General features: G+C 38.8%; 1 protein-coding gene across 6 annotated transcripts in view; it reads left to right on the top strand.

The window, feature by feature from the left end:
- Window positions 1-22,739, top strand: part of PRKN (parkin RBR E3 ubiquitin protein ligase) — a 1,299,935-nt gene that overhangs the window by 879,870 nt on the left and 397,326 nt on the right. For all 6 annotated transcript variants that reach the window (XM_063096536.1, XM_063096534.1, XM_063096533.1 and 3 more), the window contains one exon: window positions 1,395-1,531. In XM_063096536.1, the coding sequence (XP_062952606.1) occupies window positions 1,395-1,531 (137 nt within the window). The remainder of the gene's footprint in view (window positions 1-1,394; window positions 1,532-22,739) is intronic.

Here is a 22,739-nt window from a genome sequence, read left to right as displayed (position 1 = left end):
TGTTGTGTTTGTGCCTGTGCGTGTGGGTGACTCTTAGGTTAGAAATAGGGAAGCATTATATTTTATCATCTTCAGGGAAAAGTTGTTAGAAAGAGAAAGGTTGAAAGTTCAGAACACAGTCGATGCCTAATTGACTAAGGTCCTGCAGATGGGAATGAAGGCCCTGAAAGGACTTTGATAGGTTCAGAAAGAAATGAGAAGCAGATAAATGCTTATAGTGACCCTCTTGCTTAGATTAATTTGACCATTGACATATAGATCCATGGTATTAAAATAACAGGAAATGTTTCCCCCACTTTGTTTTGCATTAGATATTGGTTTGAAATAAGTGGGATAACAGAATTTTGGAAATCTTTTAGTTGTAAAGAAATTGTCGTCTAGTTAGTAATATTTAATATTAGTTTTTCTGAGGAAAGGGCTTTTGAAGAGTTCTTACAGCTGTTAAGAATTAGGTATGAAATGAACATGTTTATTTTATGTTTTGTTATCATTACATAGAGAATACACTTATCTAGATAGACTCCAGTAACTTTCTTACTATTGAAATACCTTGGAGCTGATCTCAAATTTATATATTCATATTGTCTCCTTTTTTTCTTTTTTACATAAACTTGTATAGTTCCTTTGCCAGCAAAAATACATGGTTTTTCAGGAGAATTTTTTTTCTACAAAATATTTTAAATAAATCCAAAATTTGGAGTACTCGTATGTATCAATTTATTAGTAATCCTCTAGCCATATGTGAGAAGTTGAATATTGGGTAGTGTGGGGGTGGCACAAAAGACAAACTCTTGTTAGAGGTGTCCCTGTTGGATAATCTTTTGTCCCTAATTCTGCTTTTCTATTTGCCAGTGAAATGTGAGTGATTGTTTAATATCCCTGTTTTGGTGCAATAGTAATTTTCCTTTTGACTTTGGGGAAGTTCAAATTCTATACTATTATAATTAAATTCAAGGAACAATTATTTAAATCCTTACATTGCCTGGTACTATGGGAATATCAGTATATCTAGTATCTACTTTCAAAGACATCATAGTCTATAGGAGAGGAGAAACACATCAATACTATGATGTGATAATGGATCAAAAATATATACAAGTAGATGGGATGATTTAGTGGGGTAACTGGGAATTATGAGTCAGGAAAGATTATATTTAAGCTCAGGCTTAAACATGGGATGGACAAATGTGTTAACATGAAAAATATAAAATTAAGAAAATCGATGTTCTATATACTTCATAGAGTGCGTCCAATTTTTTAAGATGGAGCAGCTCACGTCTTTACATGGAGCACACTCTAAGCAACCCTCCTGGATTACGGAAATTGTATTAAAGCACATGCTGCCTTTCCACCCTTAGACGTGCTAGAGAAAACATCTTCCTTTGTCTACGCAGGAGCCCTGTCCTGGTTTTCCAGTGCAACTACCGCCATGTGATCTGCTTAGACTGTTTCCACTTGTACTGTGTGACAAGACTCAATGACCGGCAGTTTGTCCATGACCCCCAGCTCGGCTACTCCCTGCCTTGTGTGGGTAAGTCTAGCGCTTTTTTATTTTTCCCTCCATTTCTAATATTAATGAAAAACAGAAGAAGAACTACTAATGGTAAAACTGTTTTAGAGATCCTAATACCTAGCAGAGGGGTTGGAAATTTATATTTGATCATTGCTGTGTTTGGATCACAAAAGATATGAAACTCTAGGGAACTGTGCTGAACTAGAAAATGCATAATTTGCATAAAGCATTGAACATAAATTTGAAAATATTACTCAGTCAAGGTACACAAAGTACATCTGTAGGTTAGATTCTTCCTGCCAGTTCTAGATCTGTTACCCTGGATCTAGAGCAGTATTATCCAAATTTTTTAATTGCATGCCCCATCACTAAAAATTTTGAACATATACCCCATATATATGAAAGAACATATGAAAATGACATTTAAGAAGAATGAGGGGCCAGCCCGTGGCTCCCTTGGGAGAGTGCAGTGCTGATCACACCAAGGCCACGGGTTCAAATCCCCATACAGGGATGACCGGTTTGCTCACTTCGGAGAGCGTGGTGCTGACAACACCAAGTCAAGGGTTAAGATCCCCTTACCGGTCATCTTTAAAAAAAAAAAGAAGAAGAAGAAGAATGAGATAAAGCTGAACTATTTAATATTGAAAATCTTTATTATCTTTTAACAATACAAAAAGCCCTTTACTCGCTCTATACTTTTATTACACATGTGATTTTTTTGGCACATATGTAATTTTTGATTTAGGTGAAATTCATATAACATACAACTAACCATTTTAAAGTGTACAATTCAGTGACATTTAGTGCATTCACAATGTTGTACAACCACAGCTCTCTTGTTTCAGAAATTTTCCATCACCTCAGAAGAACACCCATGCCCCTTAAGTCGTCACTTCCTGTAAGCCCTTGTCCCTGCCCCCGGCCACCACTCAGCAGCTTTTTATCTCCCTGGATTTGCCGATTCTGCATATTTCCTACAAAGGGAATCATGCAATAGGCGACCTTTTGTGTCTGCTTATTTCATTTAGCATGTTTTTGAGGTTCGCCCAAGTTGCCACATGGATCAGAGCTTCATTCCTTTCTATGGCAGACTAATATTCTGTCCTACAGATAGGACATGACTTGTGTATCAGTTCCTCTGTTGATGGACAATTGTGTTTCCACCTTTTTGGGTAAAATGAATAATGCTGCTATAACATTTGTGTACACATTTCTGTATGGACATATGTTTTCATCTCTCTTGGTTATATACCTAGAAGCAGAATTCCATGTTTCAATATTTAGAAAACTGCCAACTGTTTTCCACAGCTGCTGTACCATTTTATATTGCCTCCAGCAATGTACAAGGGCTCCTATTTCTTTACATCTTTGTCAGCACTTGTTATTGTCTTTTTTATTTTTTTCTTGGCTAACTATTCTAGTGAGTGTGACATGGCATCTTATTGTGGAATTAATTGTAATTTCCTTAATGACCAGTGATGCTGAATATTTTCTCATGTGCTTGTTTGCCATTTACATATCCTTATGTGAATGTCTGTTCATGTCCTTTGCTCATTCTTAAATTAGATTGTTTAACTTTTGTTGTTGAATTGTAAGAGTGCATATTCTGGATACCAGACCCTTGACAGATACATGATTTGCAAACATTTCTCCTATAGGTTGTCTTTTCACTTTCTTGATAATGTTGTGTGATAAACAAAGGTTTTGAACTTTGATGAAGTCTGGTTTATCTATTTTTTCTTTTGTTGCTCAAATATAAGAATGCTTTTGGTTTCAAATATAAGAATCCATTTCCATATCCAAGATCATGAAGATTTACTTGCGTGTTTTCTTCTAATAGCTTTCCTCTTATTTTTAGGTCATTGATCCATTTTGAGTTACTTTTTGCATATAGTGTGATGTAGGAGTCCTTACCTCACTACATATTTATTTTAATGACTGCAATGTGATTAAATACACTTCCTTGACATTGGAAATTGTAGTTTGAAACTATGTGATATCTTGATTCAATGGTCAGGTTTTAAGTTCAATTTATTTCAATACTTAATTTTAATGTCAATCATAACTAAAAAATATGTCTCAAAATGGTACATAGATCAAATGGAAGAAGCTAATTGCATTGTTGATTTTTTTAAATTATGGTAGCTATTTTTCAATCATACCTACCAATAACGCAGTGATTTTTATTAAGGGTCATATGCTCTATGTGTCAATATATTGTTAAAAACACTCATTGAGAGGTATTGTGCTTTTATATTTCTAACAAAAGCATTCAAAAGCCAGTGAAGCAACCATGTGCAGTTTGGAAAACTCAGTTTCTAATATTTTTAACATGATAATTTTGCGTTGGTAACTCTTCTTTGTTCACAAAACCACAAAAGATGCAAACACTTCTAAACATCCATTTTCAAGTCTTCTCTTCATATTCAAGGTACTTTTTAATAATCAGTTCATTTCTCACTCATTTTTAAAGTGGTTTTATTGTAGTTTCAAACACACAAAAATAAAGAAAAAATTCTACAATGAAGCCCCTCATACCCATTAGGAAGGCTTTGTAGTTTAACAGGATGTTCTGTGATTTCCTTGTAATTCTTGCCCAATGACCTGGAATCAGTTATTTTTGCAGGAGCTCTGGGTCCCTTTAACAGGAAACAGTACTGAGAAGTCACAGTCTTGGTGCCTGGTGTGCCCCTTGTTACTGGCTGGTCATTGTCTAGGTCTAGTTGAAAGACCTAGGAGATGTGTATTTAAAAAAAAAAAAAAAGTATAAACAGCTAGTTACACTGACCTTTCAGTTAAAAATCAGGGTTATGGAATTTTTATTTAAAGTCACCAATATTACAACTGTTGTTGCTTTCCCCCTTTGCAGAAATCTTACTACTGATATAATTACTCATTTGCCTTATTTTTCAAAGCACCCACAACAGCATCAGTATGACGATATCAACTCCATCACCAAAGGGTGATTACTGAAAACAGTGTTCAGATTTTTGGTTTGTCTTGTCACCAGGGTTCATCCATATAGGAATATAGACTCGAAGATAGTTACTGTATACTTCTGTCACCAATTGCATGCGTATTTTTTAATTGCTTTTACACTTATTTTGTTTCTCTAATTTGGGGAAATATTTACATGACTCCAAAGCCAAAGCTATAAAACATGTTCCATTTAAAGAAGTATATAGCTTTTATTCCCATTCTCTTCAATATTCCTTTTCTCCCCCAGCACTAAACCTTTATTAAAAATAATCACCCATTTAAAAACAGATAAACATAGATGATGCCAGTATTGATGTAGATTTGTGTCACCTCCTTTCTTCACCTTGCTTTTTTCACTCCACAGTATATATTGTATTCTAGACATCACTCCCTAGTAGTATAGAGAAATTTTCTCTGTTTAAGAAAATAGAGCATCATTGGATTCCATTGTGTAGCTGCACCTTATTTTACCCTTGGTGTTGAACACTTAGGTTTCATGTTTTATTGAAAATATTGCTACAAGCAGTAGACTTGTGTGCACACATCTTCTCATATTGTTGTCAGAGCATCATTGGGATAGATTTCCCAGAAGAGGGGCTCCTGCATCAAAGGGAAGTTGTGTATTTCACTTACAGTTTCCGATTTCCCTCCCAGCAGCGTGTTCGCTTCATTCCCACCCCACACGTGGGAGCTGCAGGCTCGCCACCGCCTTCCGCACGGGGGGAGTCGAAAAGCTTGGGATTTTTTTTACTATTCATATATTTGAGAAACAAGATTTCCACATTGTTGTTGTTGTTCTTTAATTTTTACAAAGTTGAGCATCTTTTTATAGGTTTAAGACCATTTTGCATTTCTTTTTCGTACTCATTTTACAAACATTACCTTTACTTTAAGGAACAGGTTAAGTGAATATATTCTTTTTTAAAAATAATTTTCACATAGCACACTATTGACAGCCTCTTATAGTCATAGGGAAGTTTAGCAAAGTTGGATAACTTGTATTTTTGGAACGTGTGTAAATTAGCTTTCATTTTGCTAGTTATTTGCCAAGAAATAACTAACAACCTCTGTGAGACGAGCCTTGCCTGGTCGAGCTCTACTCGTGAAAGTGCATTGTATGGATTCCACTATATTTTCACTGCATTTTAAATATCTTTTTGAAATTTATTTTATTTTTTGAGTAAATATGCCAGTGACATCCTTAGAATATTATGCACTCCTGGATTCAACTTCTTTCTTTTAATAGTGAGTGAGGCAGGAAATGAATGAATTTCAAAGACTATTTTATCATTTTTCTTTGGAATCCTTTTAAATATTTTCTATGAATGTTGCCTCCTCATTGCTGGTTATTGAAATGTAATCCTCATAGAAATCTGCTTTATTTTTTTGGAATGCCACCTACCACTGAGAACTTATCTTTCCTGGCATCTCTTTACACAAAGCTATATATTTGTGTGTTTTGCTATTAAAAGAAGAATGTAGCAAATAACCACAAGCTGAGGCAGGTTAGAAACAACTGTCCTGTCGTTCTGCTGTGTAGTAAACCTTCTACCCAGCGTCATTCATTCCAATACTTGTTTCTTCATATCTTCAACAATGTTTTCATGTATATCTCCAAAAGTACTTACTCATAAGAAAATATAGTTCGGTTTGTCACAATATTGTTTACCACGTATTACTTTGGCCTTTTTATGTACTGTGGCTCTGATTATAAATGTTTCCCCCTTACATAAAAAGAGACTTCCAAATGTTAAAGAATTTTTTTTTTTTGCAAAAAACAGACTAGATTGTCTTTAGTATTTGTTCAGCAGAGACTGTCTTCATTTACTACTTGCTTGGTTTTTAAACATGTTGCTAAGTGCGGTGGCCTCACACTCCCCTTTGCTTGTGTCTCAGGGCCCATGAGAGCCTCAGCTGAGGTTCACTTGTTACGGATAATGGACCTGCATTGTCAGTGTGGCTGTTTTCTCTTTTTGATTGTGCTTACATTATTAGCTCTATCTTTAATTAATGGTTTCTTTGCAGGATTATTCGTAAGTCACTTGCCTGTTTTAACAGAGTTAATTTAGTTAAAATGAGATAGTTTATCCGTAATTCTTGTAGCCAAGCACAGGGAACCTTCTGCTGTAAGGTCGCTGACAAGCGGGCTCCACAGTCTAACAGTGGGTTGTGGGGCTCCCTCAGTTTTCTACCACACATGGCACGTGATCACACATACACAGACCAGGGTATGAGAAGGTGCCAGCATCGGTCTGTACATTAAGTCTTAGTGAAGGTTAATTGTTTTTATATTTTAAATAATACCCGTGTAAGCCCTAATACTGCCCCCATAAACCAGTGAATCATTTTGCACATATTCTGGGCATTCACAGAGCCTCAGAGAAATCTAGTTCAAATCCTGGCTCTGAATCTTATTAGTTTTGTAATGTAGGGCAAAGTATTTAACCTCAGTGTGCCTTGTCTCATTTTAGTAAATTGGGGATAATACAATAGCATCTGTTTCATAAGTTGTTATGCAAATGCATTAAAATAATGCCTTATAAGGCGCCGTTAGATTAAATGCTGAAGACGGTAAGCACACAGTGAATACTGGCTTTTTACTTTACTTGTTTATAAATAGTATATAAAATTTGTACATGCATATGTCCATAGGTATGTGTGTATTCACAGAGCGACATGGTTTGGACATGCTTCAACTGCGGGTGGTGGTTTCTCCAACTCAGTGCATAAATCAACCAATTATGAGCGTTATTGACCAGTCCATCCATCTGGCCATCTCTCTTTTGGTTTATTTGACTTTGCTTTGATTCATGAAGCATAGAACAAGACACATAAAATAAAATAATAACAAAACAGAAGTAGAAAATCAAAGCTTTTTGTTGTGGATTGATACTTGAATCATGTCCCTCGAGTTTTATTAGAAGTATTAGAAACTTCGCCCCAGCTGTTAAGAAGGTGGGAAATCCTATTATGGCAATTGAAAGGTGGAGCCTTGAAGAGGTGACTGGATCGTAGGACCATGCAGTAGTGGATGGATTAATAATCGTAGTCAGGGGCATGGTTCTGAGGGCTTTAAAAGGAGAGGAGAGTCTGTCTCTCTCTGCTCTCTCTGCTCCATCATTTCTCAATGTGATACCTGCCATCACTGTCACCACCACCAAGACCCTCACTAGATGTGTTCCCTAGACCCTGTACTCCCCAGCCTCCAAAACTGTAAGCAATAAATTTATTTTCTTTATAAATCACCCAGTTTCAGGTATTTTGTTATAAGCGACAGAAATGGACTAATACCCTTATCAAACTACAATGGACTAATACGTTATCAAAACAGCAGACTGTCAGGAAGAAGAATTGATAGGACACATATTATTTCCATGGCACAGTCTTCTCCCATGGTGGGGCTAACTAGGTCATATCAATGTCTATATATCTTATAAGTAAAATTTATTAATAATATGTATGAAAAGTGAAAATTATGGTTAATTCTGTAAAGAAATTAAGAATGTATTTAAAGGGCAGCTTAAAGGAAGCTGGACCACTGCAGGGAGCTCCAGAGTCTTTGCCAGATCCTGTGCTCGGGTGACTCATGGCTCTGCCGAGCACCTCCTTGAAGGCTCTTGGCCAACCCCAACAGTTCTGCATAAAATGACTGGACCTCAGGAGTCAGCCCCGGTTCCATCGATGGTTTTTGGAAGCTTAGGAGTGAACCTTGCTGATTTCTCTGAAGAGGGGTCTGTTTACCTTCCCACCATCCCAGTTTAAAAAGCCTAGCCAAATTGTTTTAGTGACTACTTGCTATTTTTGGATTTTAATTTCTCCAAGAAAATTAAAGCAAGATTTATTTATGTAATCAAAGGGCTTTTTATCCCTAAAGCTGTCAATTCCTTTTAATGGCAAAGTTCCTATCTAATCATGAGAGATGGGTTACTCTGGTACTGGAACCACAGCTGGAATCTACCCCTTGACTTTTCTGACCTGAGGGGTTTGACTGAAGCTGTAAATGGGGCATGTTCATTGGTAAATAACTCCTTTGAACTTGCTTTGGGGTTGTATTTCTACTTTGGCACAGGCCAAAGGGCTTTTTAATGCCCGCAAATTAGAATGAATGATCCTGCCAGGGTGATATGTAACTCCTTGAAGCTGATGTGCATGTGGTGACTGCCACATGCATGGCACTGTCCTAGACTGCTGTTTATTACAATGAATAATTCAAACCTTGTAGTGAATGCAGCTGACCAACCCTCATCTCCTATCCATTCTGCCCCAGTTCATACAAAACAGCCCTTCCTCCAAATTCATTATTTAGAGTTTCCTTAGTCTAGAAAACATTGTAATGGTGTCTAGATACTGTTGGGAAAATAGAATAGGTTGGTCAGGGCCCACGCCTCGGGTCTGGTTGGGTGTGGTTCAACATTCATTGTAAGCAAATTGTGTGTGTGTGTGTGTGTGTGTGTGTGTGTGTGTGTGTGTGTGTGTGTGTGTGTGTGTGTGTAGAGTTAGTGCACATGCGCACCAATGTATCTTTTTAGTTTTGTTGCTATTCTTGTGTTCTTCAGAGAGAGAGAGAGAGAGAGAGAGAGGTGGAAAGAGAGAGAGAGAGAGAGAGTGTTTGTGAAGCAGACAGGCAGGTGTCTGCCTTGAGCATCTGCCCGGCGCCGCCATGCTTTCCAACCTATGGCTCCAAGGACCTTTTGGCTGGTTACCTAGCTCATAGACCTGCGTGGAGGGGTCTGGGGACCTAGCCTGGCATGTGAAGGGTTTGTGAGCCAGTCTGTGAACGGGCTTGAGGGGTCTGTGGGCTCCAGACCCAGCCTTAGCTCAACAAGTGGCCCAGTCAGTTCAGGATTACCAGCAGGTAAAAGAGCCCAACAACTGGCATGGTTGCCTAGCTAGACAACTGGTGCTGTGAGCAGGATTAAAGACATTAGCAGTAGCCAGACAGATAATGACATTATATATGAAAATAATAATTTTAAAAACCTGAGAACCGTTTTCTGGAACTATTAACTGTATATCAAAAAAATAGAGGCTGTAAGTAGAATTAGAATACTATTTTCCAAATTACACTGTCCCCACAGAAGCAACAAGAGAGTTATGTATGTAGATATGTATTTATATTGCTAAATGGCCCACATACCAAATATCTTGCTAACAGTGTCTGTATTCATTTATTTTTATATAAATATATTATACCTCATTACCAAAACATATGTAGTATGATAAGATGGGTTGTGTGTGTGTGTGTGTGTGTGTGTAAAATCTATTCTTTCAAGCCTCTGTCAAGTTCCTTAAAGCTAAAAACCTTCAAAGCTCAATTTTAGACATATACATTCTTCAAGGTATGGCTAGTCAACAATGAACCAGTGGTTTTTGCTGACAAATTTATTATGATGAATAAATAAAACTGTTCTAAAATACCTTTCAAGTACAAACCCTGCTCTCCTTGTATGAAATCTTCACTTGACCAGAAACTTTGCTATGCTTTCTAAGGGTGGGATGTGGAGTTTTATTTTCCCAAGAGTCAGAAATGAGTAATGATTGCAGCTGTCATTCAGTGCTTACTGTACACGAGGAGCCATTCTTAGTGCTTACATACATACGTCCGTTTAGTCCCCACAAAGCCCTCTTGGAATGGATATTGTTGTTGTTTCCATTTTATAGATGTTGGAATTGGGCCTTATAGACGGGAATTAAAGTGCACATGGCAATACAGCTAGTAAGTAACAGAGCTGATGTACAGAGCCAGATAGCTGTGGCTCTAGAACTTGGGTTGTTAATCACTATGTGAATGATAAGCTTGCAAATGACAGGTAAAGTATAATACCTTTGAAAGTTGCATGGAAAAGGTCAAGAGAATATGTCTAAATTTTTTAGCACCATTTCATATTTAAACCAAGTGTAAAACTGGAAAGTAGGAGTTATTCTTCTCATGTTGTAGAGGAAGAAGTAAAGTCTCCATGTGATTAAGAAACCAGGACCACAGAGTTAGGCAGAGAAGAGCTCAGAGTTCAGCCCAGGTGTGGTTCACTCTGAGTTCCAAGTCCGCACCACCCTACCACCTGCCTCTCTCTAGGCTTTGGCTTTCAACCCCGGACGCACATTTCAGTCAAGTGGAAGCTTTTAAAGATCCTAAGGTCCAGGCCATACCTCAGGCCAATTACATGATAACCTCTCAGGGTGGGCATCAGTACCTATTCAAGTCCCTAGGCTTAAAAGTTTGAGAACTACTGCAGGGGTGTCATTCTTCAAGCAACAGGTACTTTCAATGGGGAACTGAAGCATTAATAAGTGCAAAAATTCTCCCTGTGCCTGTATCTATTTTGTCCATGAGTAATTTGGTTTGCTAGCCAGCATAGGCTTTTCACTAAATGTTGATGGAGCTGAAAATAAGATTGGTAAAAACAAGCAAAACAGCCTATTTTCAGAACTCTGACAAACTCTTGCATAAAAGTATAGACTGTGGGAAAAACCTCATAATTATTCTGAAATATTTGCTGTCTATTTGCTGTACCTGCTATTATTAGAATTCCATGTGAGGAATTATTTTGAACTGCCAAAGCACCCTCTGTGTATGCTCTTAACACTGAATGTCACTCACACAACTTGGTGGAGCTTCATAAATTTAGGCTGATTAACTTCAGAGTGCAGCCCTAGGAAGGATATGATGAATACTCTGCCAAGCTACTACTTATCCATTATGAGCCCTGGCAACACAGATTTCGTATAGCCTCAGGGGGTCCAAGGGAGTAGCTCCCACCTTCCCTGTGACACATGCGTTTGGTATCGCCACTAGTGCCATCTGAGTGCATCTGATTTTTCAACCCTGGTTCTTCTGCTCCCAGGTCACTTTTCATATAATTCCAGTTTTCCTCTAACCTAGAACGCAATTTCCTTTCCATCAATTACGTCTGCTCACCAACTGTAGCCTGTTAAGGTCCTCAGTGTCTTTGTTGGCAATATAGCAGCACGAGCCAGATGGTTCTGGTCCTTTTGGGATACAGAGATATTCCTGGTGCCTAAGGAGTCAAGAAGCCTATGCTCCAGACAGCCATTTTGGGGACTAAACACAAAATCCAATAAAAATGATTGTTTTCCAGCTTTTGAACATTTGCTGTCCCACAAATAATTAAATCAATATAATTCCTGGCAGCACATTGGAAAAGTAAAGAATTTTATGAAAAGATGAATTGCCAAAGAAGATGTGAAAATGGTCAATACACATTCTCAAAGTTCAACATAATTAGTTGATAAAGAATTGCTAATTTAAAGCATAAGGTATAAAGTGATGGACACATGTGCAAACCAGGTAAGAATATAAGTTCATATATTTCCAAAAAGCACCTTAGCAATCCATGTTATAGGCTTTAAAATATTAGCAAATGGCCTAGGAGATTATGCACACAGACATTCTCTGTGTGCCTGTCCGTCTGCCTTTCTCAAACACACAGCCCATTCTCTTTCCAGCTCCCAGATCTTGCATATTGTAGCAACCACCATGAAAATGGCAGCACCAGGACTGAAACCAGGATTTAAACTCCTGACGTGTTTCACAGTCCAAAGCTGAAGTTCTTTCCACCTCCAAAGTAACTGAAATTAAATCAAACTTCTTAATTTTCCAAGATTAATGCTAAACACTTTCTGTTTTGTTTTGGGGGTGGTTTAGCAATTTTAATTGTTTTCCTTTGACTTGGATGTAGGAGGCAGTGTAAAGTCAGGTTACTAGTCTAACTTGCTAACCAAAACAACACTGAACTTGTAGTGGCTTCACAAGTTCAAGGTTTATGTTCATTATGTTCACTCATGTCACAGTCCAGTGGGGCTTGGCTGTGGGGCATCTGCTCCACACCATCATTCCGGGACCCAGACTCCCACTTCTTCCTCTAGAGCTTCTGTCATCCTTAGCAACCTCTGGGTGCCTGCTGGATCTTGTCCATGGGGCCAGCTGGCATGAGACGAGGGAGATCCGGTGCCCTTTGAGGGCCAGGCCTGGAAATGGAGCACATCACTTCTTCCCACATTTGTTATACCAGAGCTGGGCCACATGGCTCCACCTAACCAAGCAGTGTGTGTGTTGGGGGTGGAGGGGGTGGGGTGGGAAATCTGGCTTGGCTGTGTGCCCATGAGGAAGAGCAAACAGGGCTGTAAACACTGGCAGTCTTGAATGCTGCCTGAGAGGATGGAGAGACGTAAAATTTATTGAATGCTTTTCAGCCTTCCTCTCCCTGCTTGCAACAGGAACAACACTCAATCAAGTAACCTCATTATAAGGAGTGACTGGTACATGGACAAGCACCAGAAAAAGAGCTGTAGGACAAAATGGATGGTGTTCTCGAGCTCATTCCAGCTAGATCAACAAGGCACTGTCTGCTCGGTCATCTGTTTGGCCTTGGAAACGCTGCCTCTATAGAACCTGCTTCAGAAACGGCAGTGGGATTTCAGATCTGTTTGATGCACGCATGTGTCTCTTGTCAGTTACAAATGAAGAGACTCTAATGCCTATTTCCTATAGCACCAGCAGCGTGGCTCCCTTCATCCCGAGCAGGGGCCCACGTCCAAGTAAACCTCACCCCTGATTCTTCCTTTGCTTGAGTTTCCATTTTCCAAACTGCCTTTTTTTCTTCTGTTCTCACATCTTATTAAGTGGTTAAAAATAAAAGGACATTTTGGAAAACAGAAGCAAGGTGGGGATATTCCGAACAGCTAGCAGAGAAGGCAAAAATAATTTCTCTCCACTCGTTTCTGCACCAACCTCTTAAAAGATCATTCTACCATTGTTTTATAAGGGCAAAAGCAATCCATTTTTAAGTACAAATTTATTATATTAAATTTGTACTTAAATATAAATTAATATTAAATTTCTTATAGTAAAGAGTTCTAGAAAAATACCTGTAAGTTCTTATGATAGCCATGAAAGTTGTTCAAAACAGCTATCTTTAGGATTTCTTCTTCTTTATTAAAAAATAATATATGCATATATACACACACAAATTATATATGTATACATTTATATATCTCTGAATTTCTTTCCCCTGCTTTGTGAGCAGTCAGCACAATTTTTTAATCTGTTCTGCGTTATCAGTATAACGAGTACTCTCCTGAGGCTGGAAGGACTATAACAGTGATCAATAGAATATTAATTGACCTTTAAGTATATCATTTTAAATGGTTTGACGTATTCTTGAATTTATTATGAGCCGTGCTATGCACATACAACAGTGCTCAAAACGCATTCGTGTAGTTATAAGTCTGTGTAGTTATGGGGAACCTCTGCAGCCACCACCCAGAGGGAGAGAAGGAACATTGCTGGATCCCAGAAGCCCTCCATGTGACCCCCCAGTCACAACCTCCCGCCCCCACACAGGTGTAGCCACTGTCCTGGCCTTAGTGATAATCATTCCCTGCCTTTCTTTATATCACCACCCCATACGTACATCCCTAAGGAATATAGGTATTTCCCTGCTTTAAATTCCAAATTGATGCTTGAAAGATTTTGCCAAATTTTCCTCTCCAGAAGCACCTAAATTCCAGTAATACCCCTAATAACGAAGCTCTGAATACATTTACAAGTTGTCCAACATTCAGGGTTCCCATTCTTATTTATGTTGTATATATGTTGTTAATTGCACTAGATAATGGTTACATTTATGTTTATCTTCCTCATCTTGGTTGTTGTCTGGTGTGAAATCGTTTGTTATCTTTTTCATTGGGTAAATTTTCAGCTCACATCAGAGGTATAAAGGTAAACTGTGATAGTGACCATGACAAGTTGCTTGGATGACACGATTGTTTTCCTGCAGTTTGGTGAGAATTAGTCTTGTGCCTGTATTATGAACTTAAAAAGCCACAGCTTGCTACCTGTGTTCAATACCCTCTTTCATCCGTCAGTGCTGAAGGTGCCACGATCAGCTGCTTTCCATTTGGTTTTTTGGGTGGTCCTGCCTCAGTTGTCCCATGGTTTCCATCAGAGCATTTCAGTTTCTGAGAACTACCTAAAAAGGAGACGACTTGCAGCAGCGAAGAGGCGTGGGGCAGCGACACCATGAAGGACACCGTGCACGACACTGTGCACAGCACACTCTGTGCGACTGCCCTAGAGTCTGGGGAAGTGAGATGCGCTGTTTCCTCATGGGCTACAGACTTCTGCAGCTCCTCACAACTTGATTCCAGAAGAAAGCAGGGCCAACTGAGGCCTCCAGGTCAAAACAGTTTGAGCTTATTTGAGGCAGAATAGCTTTGGATGTTAAACACACACTTTGTGATTCAGACAGGTGGGTTTTTTTTGTTTTTTGGTTTTTTGTTTGCTGTTTGTTTCTAATTGTTCTAGTTGTAAATTGTGCTCTTTGGTCACCACCAGCACCACCATCATCATCCGAAGGTATCCATACAGAGCCAGCTGGTACTGTGTTCAGTACCCTGTGTTACTTTGGCCACTCACACACACACACACACACACACACACGCAGACACATACACACACTCATTCAGTATCTGATAAAATTTTATTCTTCCTCACTGCATGTTGTCTTGTATTAACGAGACTTCATGCATAGAAATTGCTTGAGCTGGTGACCTCCAACTATCTTTGAAATAATTAATAATGTGCTTAGAGGGGTTGATTTACATATTAATGAGAGTTTATACTATTTGGTTCCTAAGCAGGCCAGTGAAAGAATTTAATGTTTTAAATGCATACCAATTTAGCAAGGGGAGGAGTAGTTTAATATTCTAATGTCAAGATGGAAATAAATACATAATTCCTGAAGAAAGAAACTGTATAACCTATTTCTCGTAAACTCTGATGCTTTCCAGGTCTTACTATATGTTCTAGCTCAGCTTCTGCTCAGGGGTTTGGAACAATTAATATTTCTTGTTTTCTGCTTTTCAAAATTTACTGGAAATCATCTATCCTGGAATCATATGTTTATGGAGGGAAACACCGTATGAAAGGTAGCAGAAATTCCCAAAGGAGGAGGAAAAAGATCACTGAGGGAAGTGGCCTGATTTCTTCTGCGGTCACTCCTGGAAGCTCTCATCTCCTCCCCCGTCCCGCTGCCCTGGACTGCTCTTTCTCGTGGCTCACACGTACCATGCTTTTGCAATGAGCCTCTGCATTAGTTTGCTAGGGCCACCATAAAGAAATACCACAGATTTTGTGACTTAAACGACAGAAGTTTATTTTCCCACAGTTCCAGAGGCTGGAAGTCTGAGCTTGAGGTGTCAGCAGGGTTGGTTTCTCCTGAGGCCTCTCTCCTCGGCTCGTGCACGGCCGCCCTCTCCCCGTGTCTCCACACGGCCTGTCCTCCACACTGGTCTGCGTCTTAATCTCCTTTTCTTATAAGGACACCAGTCAGATTGGATAAAGGCCCACCCTAATGACCTCATTTTACCTTATTTTCCTCTTTAAAGGCCCTATCTCTGAATACAGTCTCATTCTGAAGAACTGGGATTAGGACTTCAGTATATGAATTGGGGGGACACACGGTAAGACTGGCCCAAAAGCGCGAATCTTACTTGTTGGGAAGGCTCCTCTCGCAAAGACCAGGAGACAGAGATCGCTGCAATCACGCAAGAGGTCTTTATTTCAGCATGCTGAGGTCGCTCCGTTTTCAGGGCAGAAGCGGCCCCGAGCTTTTAACTCAAGCATCTTTTATACAGTTTGGTAGGCAGGCTTTGGTAACAGGCTGGGTTGTACGCCGTTTATTGGCCACTTTAAGCGATTTTTAAAACCATTGGGCTTTTAGCTTTTGGTGGGCAAAGGAAGGACTGAGGTATTGACCAACAGTCCACCCCCCCCCCCTTTCCTCCCTTGGCGTCCAAAGATAAGGTACTGGTCCTGCTGTTCCTGGAATCAGGTGAGCATACGCCCTTCCTGGAACAGGGTGAACTTTGGGCTCTTTGGAAAGTCCCTTCCCCCTGGCAGCGGAGAGTCCTAATCTTCTGGCGACGGAAGGTCTTAAGCACCTGGTAACGGAAGGTCCTAAGTATCTGGTATTGTTTACCAAAAAGGTTGGGGGTTATCTCTACCTCCACAACACAGTTCAGCCCTTAACAACCACCTTCTAGATTCTGAAGTAGTTTCCAAATACTTGGTGCCCCCAGAGTTCGAGAAGGTCTATTGAGCGTGAAGCCTGCATGTAAGTGCTCCCACCTGGTGATCCTTAGGATACACCTGTTCTCCATCCTTCACAAATGCGCCTCCCCGTGGTCAGTATTGGCTGGTTTCCCAAGCATCACACCAGTATGCCTGAGGAATACTGGGACCTCTTTGCCAGTTACCTAATTTTAAAATCTGGCCTCACTAGCATATATATATTTCAGGGAGGACTGTTTAATTTTTCCATCCTTGGTGAAAGTAAAAATTCAGCCATCTTCTTTGAGGTGGAGGTGGCCGGGACAGCATCTGCTGTCGTGTCTTAGTCCTTGTCTCTCCCAGGATGGAGTGTCAGGATCTGGAGCCTGTGAAAGAAGTTTTTGCTGGTTATTGTATACTAAACTGCTACAACCAATAAAGCCCCAAATGTAAAGGCTCACACACAAATGCAGTTTAATTCTTGCCCAGAGTGGGCATGTCAGGTGGGGCGGGGGAGTTGTCTTCTAAGTGGTGTTTCTGTCTTTCGGCTCTACCAACACATCAGGCCTTGTCAATTCTTCATGGTCAAGCCTGATCCCTACGTCCAGGGTCCAGCTGACTGTTGACCCCTAAACCAAGAGTACTATTTGCTCCTTCTATGAAATTGATCAAAATATGAGTAAATAATCAAATCAATAAGTGGAGAAAATACCTACTAATGGATATGCAAGATCCACTGGCATCTCAGTCTCTGTGTGGTTTTTTAGATCAGTGTTTATCAAACTGTATTCCATGGAACTGTGGAGAAGGGTTGTACAAAAAAGGATATTAAAGATTATTTCACATTGATAAAAATGTGTGGTCAGAGACAGTATGCATAAGTTGTGCCTGCTGATAGTAACAAACGGTCCTATTTCAATACTTAACTAAGGTCACACTGGGCAAAATGGGAGGTGGGGAGGGGTCTATAGTCTCCAAGTCATAGCAGAAACTTTATTTAAAATGGTTTAGTTTTCTTAATATCGTATTTTTCTGAAGAATTGTAAAAGAACTGCACATTTTGTTTTATAAGTTAAAATAAGATAATTGCAAAATATCTGAGACCAAATTTTAATTGCTCTCTATAATTCACATAGTGGGGAAACTTAAGTTTATTACTATTAAAATACTATGTCATGGAGTAAAAAAGTAGGCCCTAAAATAGTAGGTCTTAGAAATAAAAGGATTTGGGACATTTCACCATTTAAAACAACTCAAAGCAATTTCATTTTGGATTTCTTACTCCCTGTTTTAATTTGAACATGCTCATTTCAGTTAGAGACTGTTTGATTTCTATTATTCATTTCAATGAAATCAGTGATTTTGGTGAGTTTTTATTGTTCATAGATAACCAAGCAAGTAGTAAAAGATGTTGGTTTCAGAGGGAGTAAGAGCTCTTGTTGGATGAAATACCACCACCATCATCAGAGTTTATTTACCTAATATATCACTTTAGAAGGTACCATTTCAGGAATGGGTACTGTGCTAGGCTATGCATAGCTTCTGTAGCTGTCGTCATATCAATAGGAGTAATTACCTATAAAGTATGTTTAACTGTATAGTCATGCTAAGTATAGCGCACTGGGTATAAATCAACAACAGCTAAATTCAAACTTTATTTACCAAAGTAAACCTCTAGGCTGCAGTTTTGCCACTCTTCCTTCTGATCCAAAAATAAAAATAAATCAAGGTAGAAAAACAGATGTAAAGCTCATAATGAGATTTGCAACCAGCTAAGACACAGTCCAAATCATGAGAAGGTTTAAAAGTCCTGTTCATTTTCCAGTATGCCTATAATCTAGAAAACTCCAGTTCAGGGAAAAGGAAGCCCACCTTGTCATCTAAATAAGGAGACTGGCACAGGTAGCTTTTGTTTTTTATTATCTACACCCCCATGTACTATGATGTGCTTATGGGAATGTTAAAGGAACACTGAAAACAATGGAAGCTTTTTGGGGAATAATAATGGTTAACAAGGATATTCTTTTACCAGTGAGACTGAAATGAGACTCAAGTAAATAATAAGCATTTCAGAAAATTACCCAATTACATATTTAACCACTCCAAGGCATTGTGGTCTCCAGGGAAAATAGTGTTCATTTTACAAGATTGCATATAATCGTGAATTGTGAATTATATGCATTTTACAACATTGTGTATAATTGTGAATTGTGTGGAACCCGGTGTGGTAGGAGAAGACACATTGGTCAGAGATTAGCAATAGAGTCTTTTTTAAGGACTTTGAATATAAGAAAAAACATTTGCAGTTGCTTCCCTGAGGCCAGTAAAATATGTGTTTAAGAATGCTTGACATACGATTCTACAAAAGGCTACAGAGCTATTTTGATGCCCGAGGGATTTAATTCCAAGTACCTTGAATTGAAGGCATTTAGCTGTGTTTTGAGAATATGCTCTCTTTCTGAGTCTATAGCTACATTGTAGGGAGATAGACTCTAAGCTGCAAGTATTAATTATTCATATTACAGAAAGCACCCTAATAGGTTTGCTGTTTTTATTTCACATAGAAATGCACAATTTACTGAACTCTTAAAACTTATACAAATATTTTAAAACAATTTTCTCTTAACTTAGAAGTAAACCTTAATTTTTATTTTAAAAAATATATTTATGGTCACATTTTTGGGAAATATGTTGAATTGTGGCATCATATTGAACAATAAGATCTTATCACCACGTCCATTTCGTAGGAAGTAGCATCCAGTACATTCCAGGTCCTGTTTGAGTCAAAGGGGGAAACAGTGGTTTGCAGAATAGATAAGCTTGTTCTCCTCATGGAGCTTACAGTCTAGTGAGGGTTACAGACACTCATCAAAAACATGCAGCTGTATAATTACTGATTTAGATACGAGGTAGAAGGAAGGAAGGAAGTGGGCAGGGCAGGGAAACAGTCCTGGCCAAAGGAACATCCCGAGACCAAACCTTGAGACAGGAGGGAGCAAGGCAGGTTTGAGGAATGGAAAGAAGACCAGCGTGGCTGGATGTAAGTGAGAAGAGACCAGAAGGAAGGGAAGGGCCGAGCAAGCCTGCGCCTTGGGCTTACAGTAAAGACCTCGGTCTTTGAACCCTCTAGGAGAAGTCAGACCCTCGAAGCTTAAAACAGGAGAGGTGGCATGGTTGGATTTGCATTTTTAAAAGACCACTCCAGCTGGAGGAAGGAAAATGTGATTGCAAAAGGGCAAGAGTACGAGGAAAGACCAGAAAGGAGTAGTTAGGATATTGCAGCCTAGAGATGATGCCAGCTTGCCTAGGACGGTGCTGGTGCTGATGCTGGTGCTGCTGGAGCTGGAAAGAAATGTGCTGATTCACAAGTTGTTCAGGGTCGTATTTGACAGGACCTCACATGGAAGGAGGGTGAGCAAGAGGGAGGTGTGAGGATCATGCTTAGGTGTCTAGCTTCAGTGCAGGATGGATGAGCATTGCAGCAAAACACCTGCAAAAAGCAAAAGTAAATTTTAGTACTTTTTAAAAATTATTATTAAGATTCATTTGTGGTGAATGATGTTTTATCTAGCGGTTGAAGGGCGATCTTCAGATTGTAACTTGCAAATGCTCATGAATATAATGAAATCCCACAAACGACCAAGAAATTAATTTTCATTCAATTTAATGTGGGCCATAATGCACTTTTCACTTTGTGGGAGAGAAGGGGCCAGTGGAGCACTAATGAAATGGGATTGTGCAGATGCCTCCTGCTGATGTGCCTTAGCGCTCTGCCTCTCAGCTTAGACAAGGGTGATGCAAGAAACAGGGACACGATTTGCATCTGCTTAGTGAATACAAATCTGTATGTGCATTTGTATAACAAATACAGAGACAAATACATGGCTGCTTCTTGTAATGCTGCACAGGGAATAGTGCCATTGACACAGTGTCTCCTCTTTGTCAACGGGTGGAAGACATTTCTCTGCACTCAGACTCCCATGGTTGATAGGAACAGAACCAACCAAACCTAATATAAGATGGAGGGTTATTATTAGGGATGGGAACATCTCATGTTTCCTAGGGACAAGTGTGGGCCTCGTGTTCAGGAACATGCCACCCCACAGCTCACAAGCTTAAAGAGAGTCACATGACTTGGTGAGATGATGTATTTGATCAGTCAAAGGTGTTCAAACTGTACTCCAGAAAAAAACATTGATTCCCCTGAATTACACATACACTTTCTAGAGTGTGGATAATGCAGCTGTTAGATTTCAGGATGTTTCCTCCGTTTTGACTACTAGTAAGGTCAGAACTTGCAAAACTTATCTTCAGCAACTGTAATATTTTATGGCATCCATTTCTGTATGTTGTCTTTATTCTTTGTCCTTAGTGCTCTTTCACTATTTCATGTGCTCTTCATTTTTTTTTAATCTATGAGTGTAGTTGAAAAAGTTTATGGAAAGAGTCCATATTATCTTTTCATTCTATTTTCCACGAACTTTTTGAAGTACCTTCCTACTTTAATCTTACTGTACTTGTGTCTATTTGTATAACAATCTCAAATCCTTTCTGGAATGTTGCAGGAAAGGATGGATACATTTAAAATTCCATTTGAAAATAACAGTAGAATTTCTTGGTGTCATTGTAGTCGAGAACAGTTGTGGCCTAGAATATAGAAGATATACAAGAATATAACAGTATGGAACATATTATATTGAGAATTTTATTCCTTCTCTTTAGGCATTCATTTCATGGCTCTATAGCAAACTGAATGCATTATCTGCACCATCTCATACGAAGCCACTGGTCACATGTGGTTATTTTAATCTACATTTACATTGACTAAAATTAATTCCAATACTTGTTTCTTCATATCTTCAACAATGTTTTAACATATATCTCCAAGAGTACTTACTCATAAGAAAATATAGTTCAGTTTGTCACAGTATTATTTACCTTGTATTATTTTGGCCTTTTTTATACTGTGACTTCAATTATAAATGTTTCCCCATTTATGTGAAGAGAGCCTTTCAAATGTTAGAGACTTTTTTTTTCTTTTTTGCATAAAGTAGACAAGATTGTCTTTAATATTTGTTCAACAGAGTCGGATGATTGGGCTAGTGAGCTGCCGATAGTCCTACCAGTTTAAAATCCTGTATTTTTATAAAGTCAGTCGTCTTATCTGTTTTACTCTAGGGTCCACTCATATATCTTGATATTACCAGTTGTCAGAAATTACTGATTTTAACTTGCACATCTGGTAAGTCTGATGATTGTCATTTGGCATGTGAGCACATGGCATAAATGCACCCACCCACCCATCCATCCATAGAATAAACCAGCTCAGGGTGCAGTTCTAGCAATAGAAATACAAACATACAAAGACATAGTTTCTTCTTGCAAGGACCATCCGATCTTATTTAGAAACAGACACACACAAAAAATGACAATAAGTAATTGGTTTATTATAGGCAAATATCTACTATATTTTGCTGTGACATAATAGTTCATTATTTTATTTGTTCTTTAAAAATTGGTCATAATACCTTGTGACTAGTACATTAATTTTGAGTAATTCTCTAGAACATGTATTTAAACTATAAAATTTTTTTTGGTAGGATTTGGCTTTTAAATTTTAAGGAAGTCTATCCTCCTGAAATTATGCTGAATACTAGAAGCGCAGCACAGAGAAAAGTACTTTGTTGTGGTGGCCAAAAAATCTGTTTTGTATTTGCCGCATTACAGACCATTTGATTCATTTACATCATCAATAATAATTTGGATATGTGTAGGTATAGTCTGAAAACCCACCAATATTAGGAAACATGAGCAATATTTGATGATTTATGCTCTTAGAGCACTTATGCCTCAACCCACTGTTCGTTTATGTTGAGTTTTGATTATGCTGAACTGAAGGTACCAGATCCGAAATTGAGAGCAAAAAGGATCTTTCTCATCTTTAAAGGCATTGCTTTACTATATTTAATACCTCATTTTCATTAAAATAAAAATGTAAAAGTGCACAGATATATGTGTGGGCGTTGTTTAGATGTCCTGGCTGTGCTGTGTGGTGATAAGATTGACGTGACTCGGTCTGACATTGTGGCATCATTTTCAAATTCAGCTCTGTCTTAACAATGTTCCCAATTAAAGTGTGAGTGACACTAACTAATTAAATTGAGGAAAAAGGTA

The sequence above is a fragment of the Cynocephalus volans genome, chromosome 5 (assembly GCF_027409185.1).
Source record: "Cynocephalus volans isolate mCynVol1 chromosome 5, mCynVol1.pri, whole genome shotgun sequence".
NCBI classification, from domain to species: domain Eukaryota; kingdom Metazoa; phylum Chordata; class Mammalia; order Dermoptera; family Cynocephalidae; genus Cynocephalus; species Cynocephalus volans.
The sequence above is the reverse complement of the archived record's forward strand: the minus strand, read 5'-3'. Positions and strand labels throughout refer to the sequence as shown.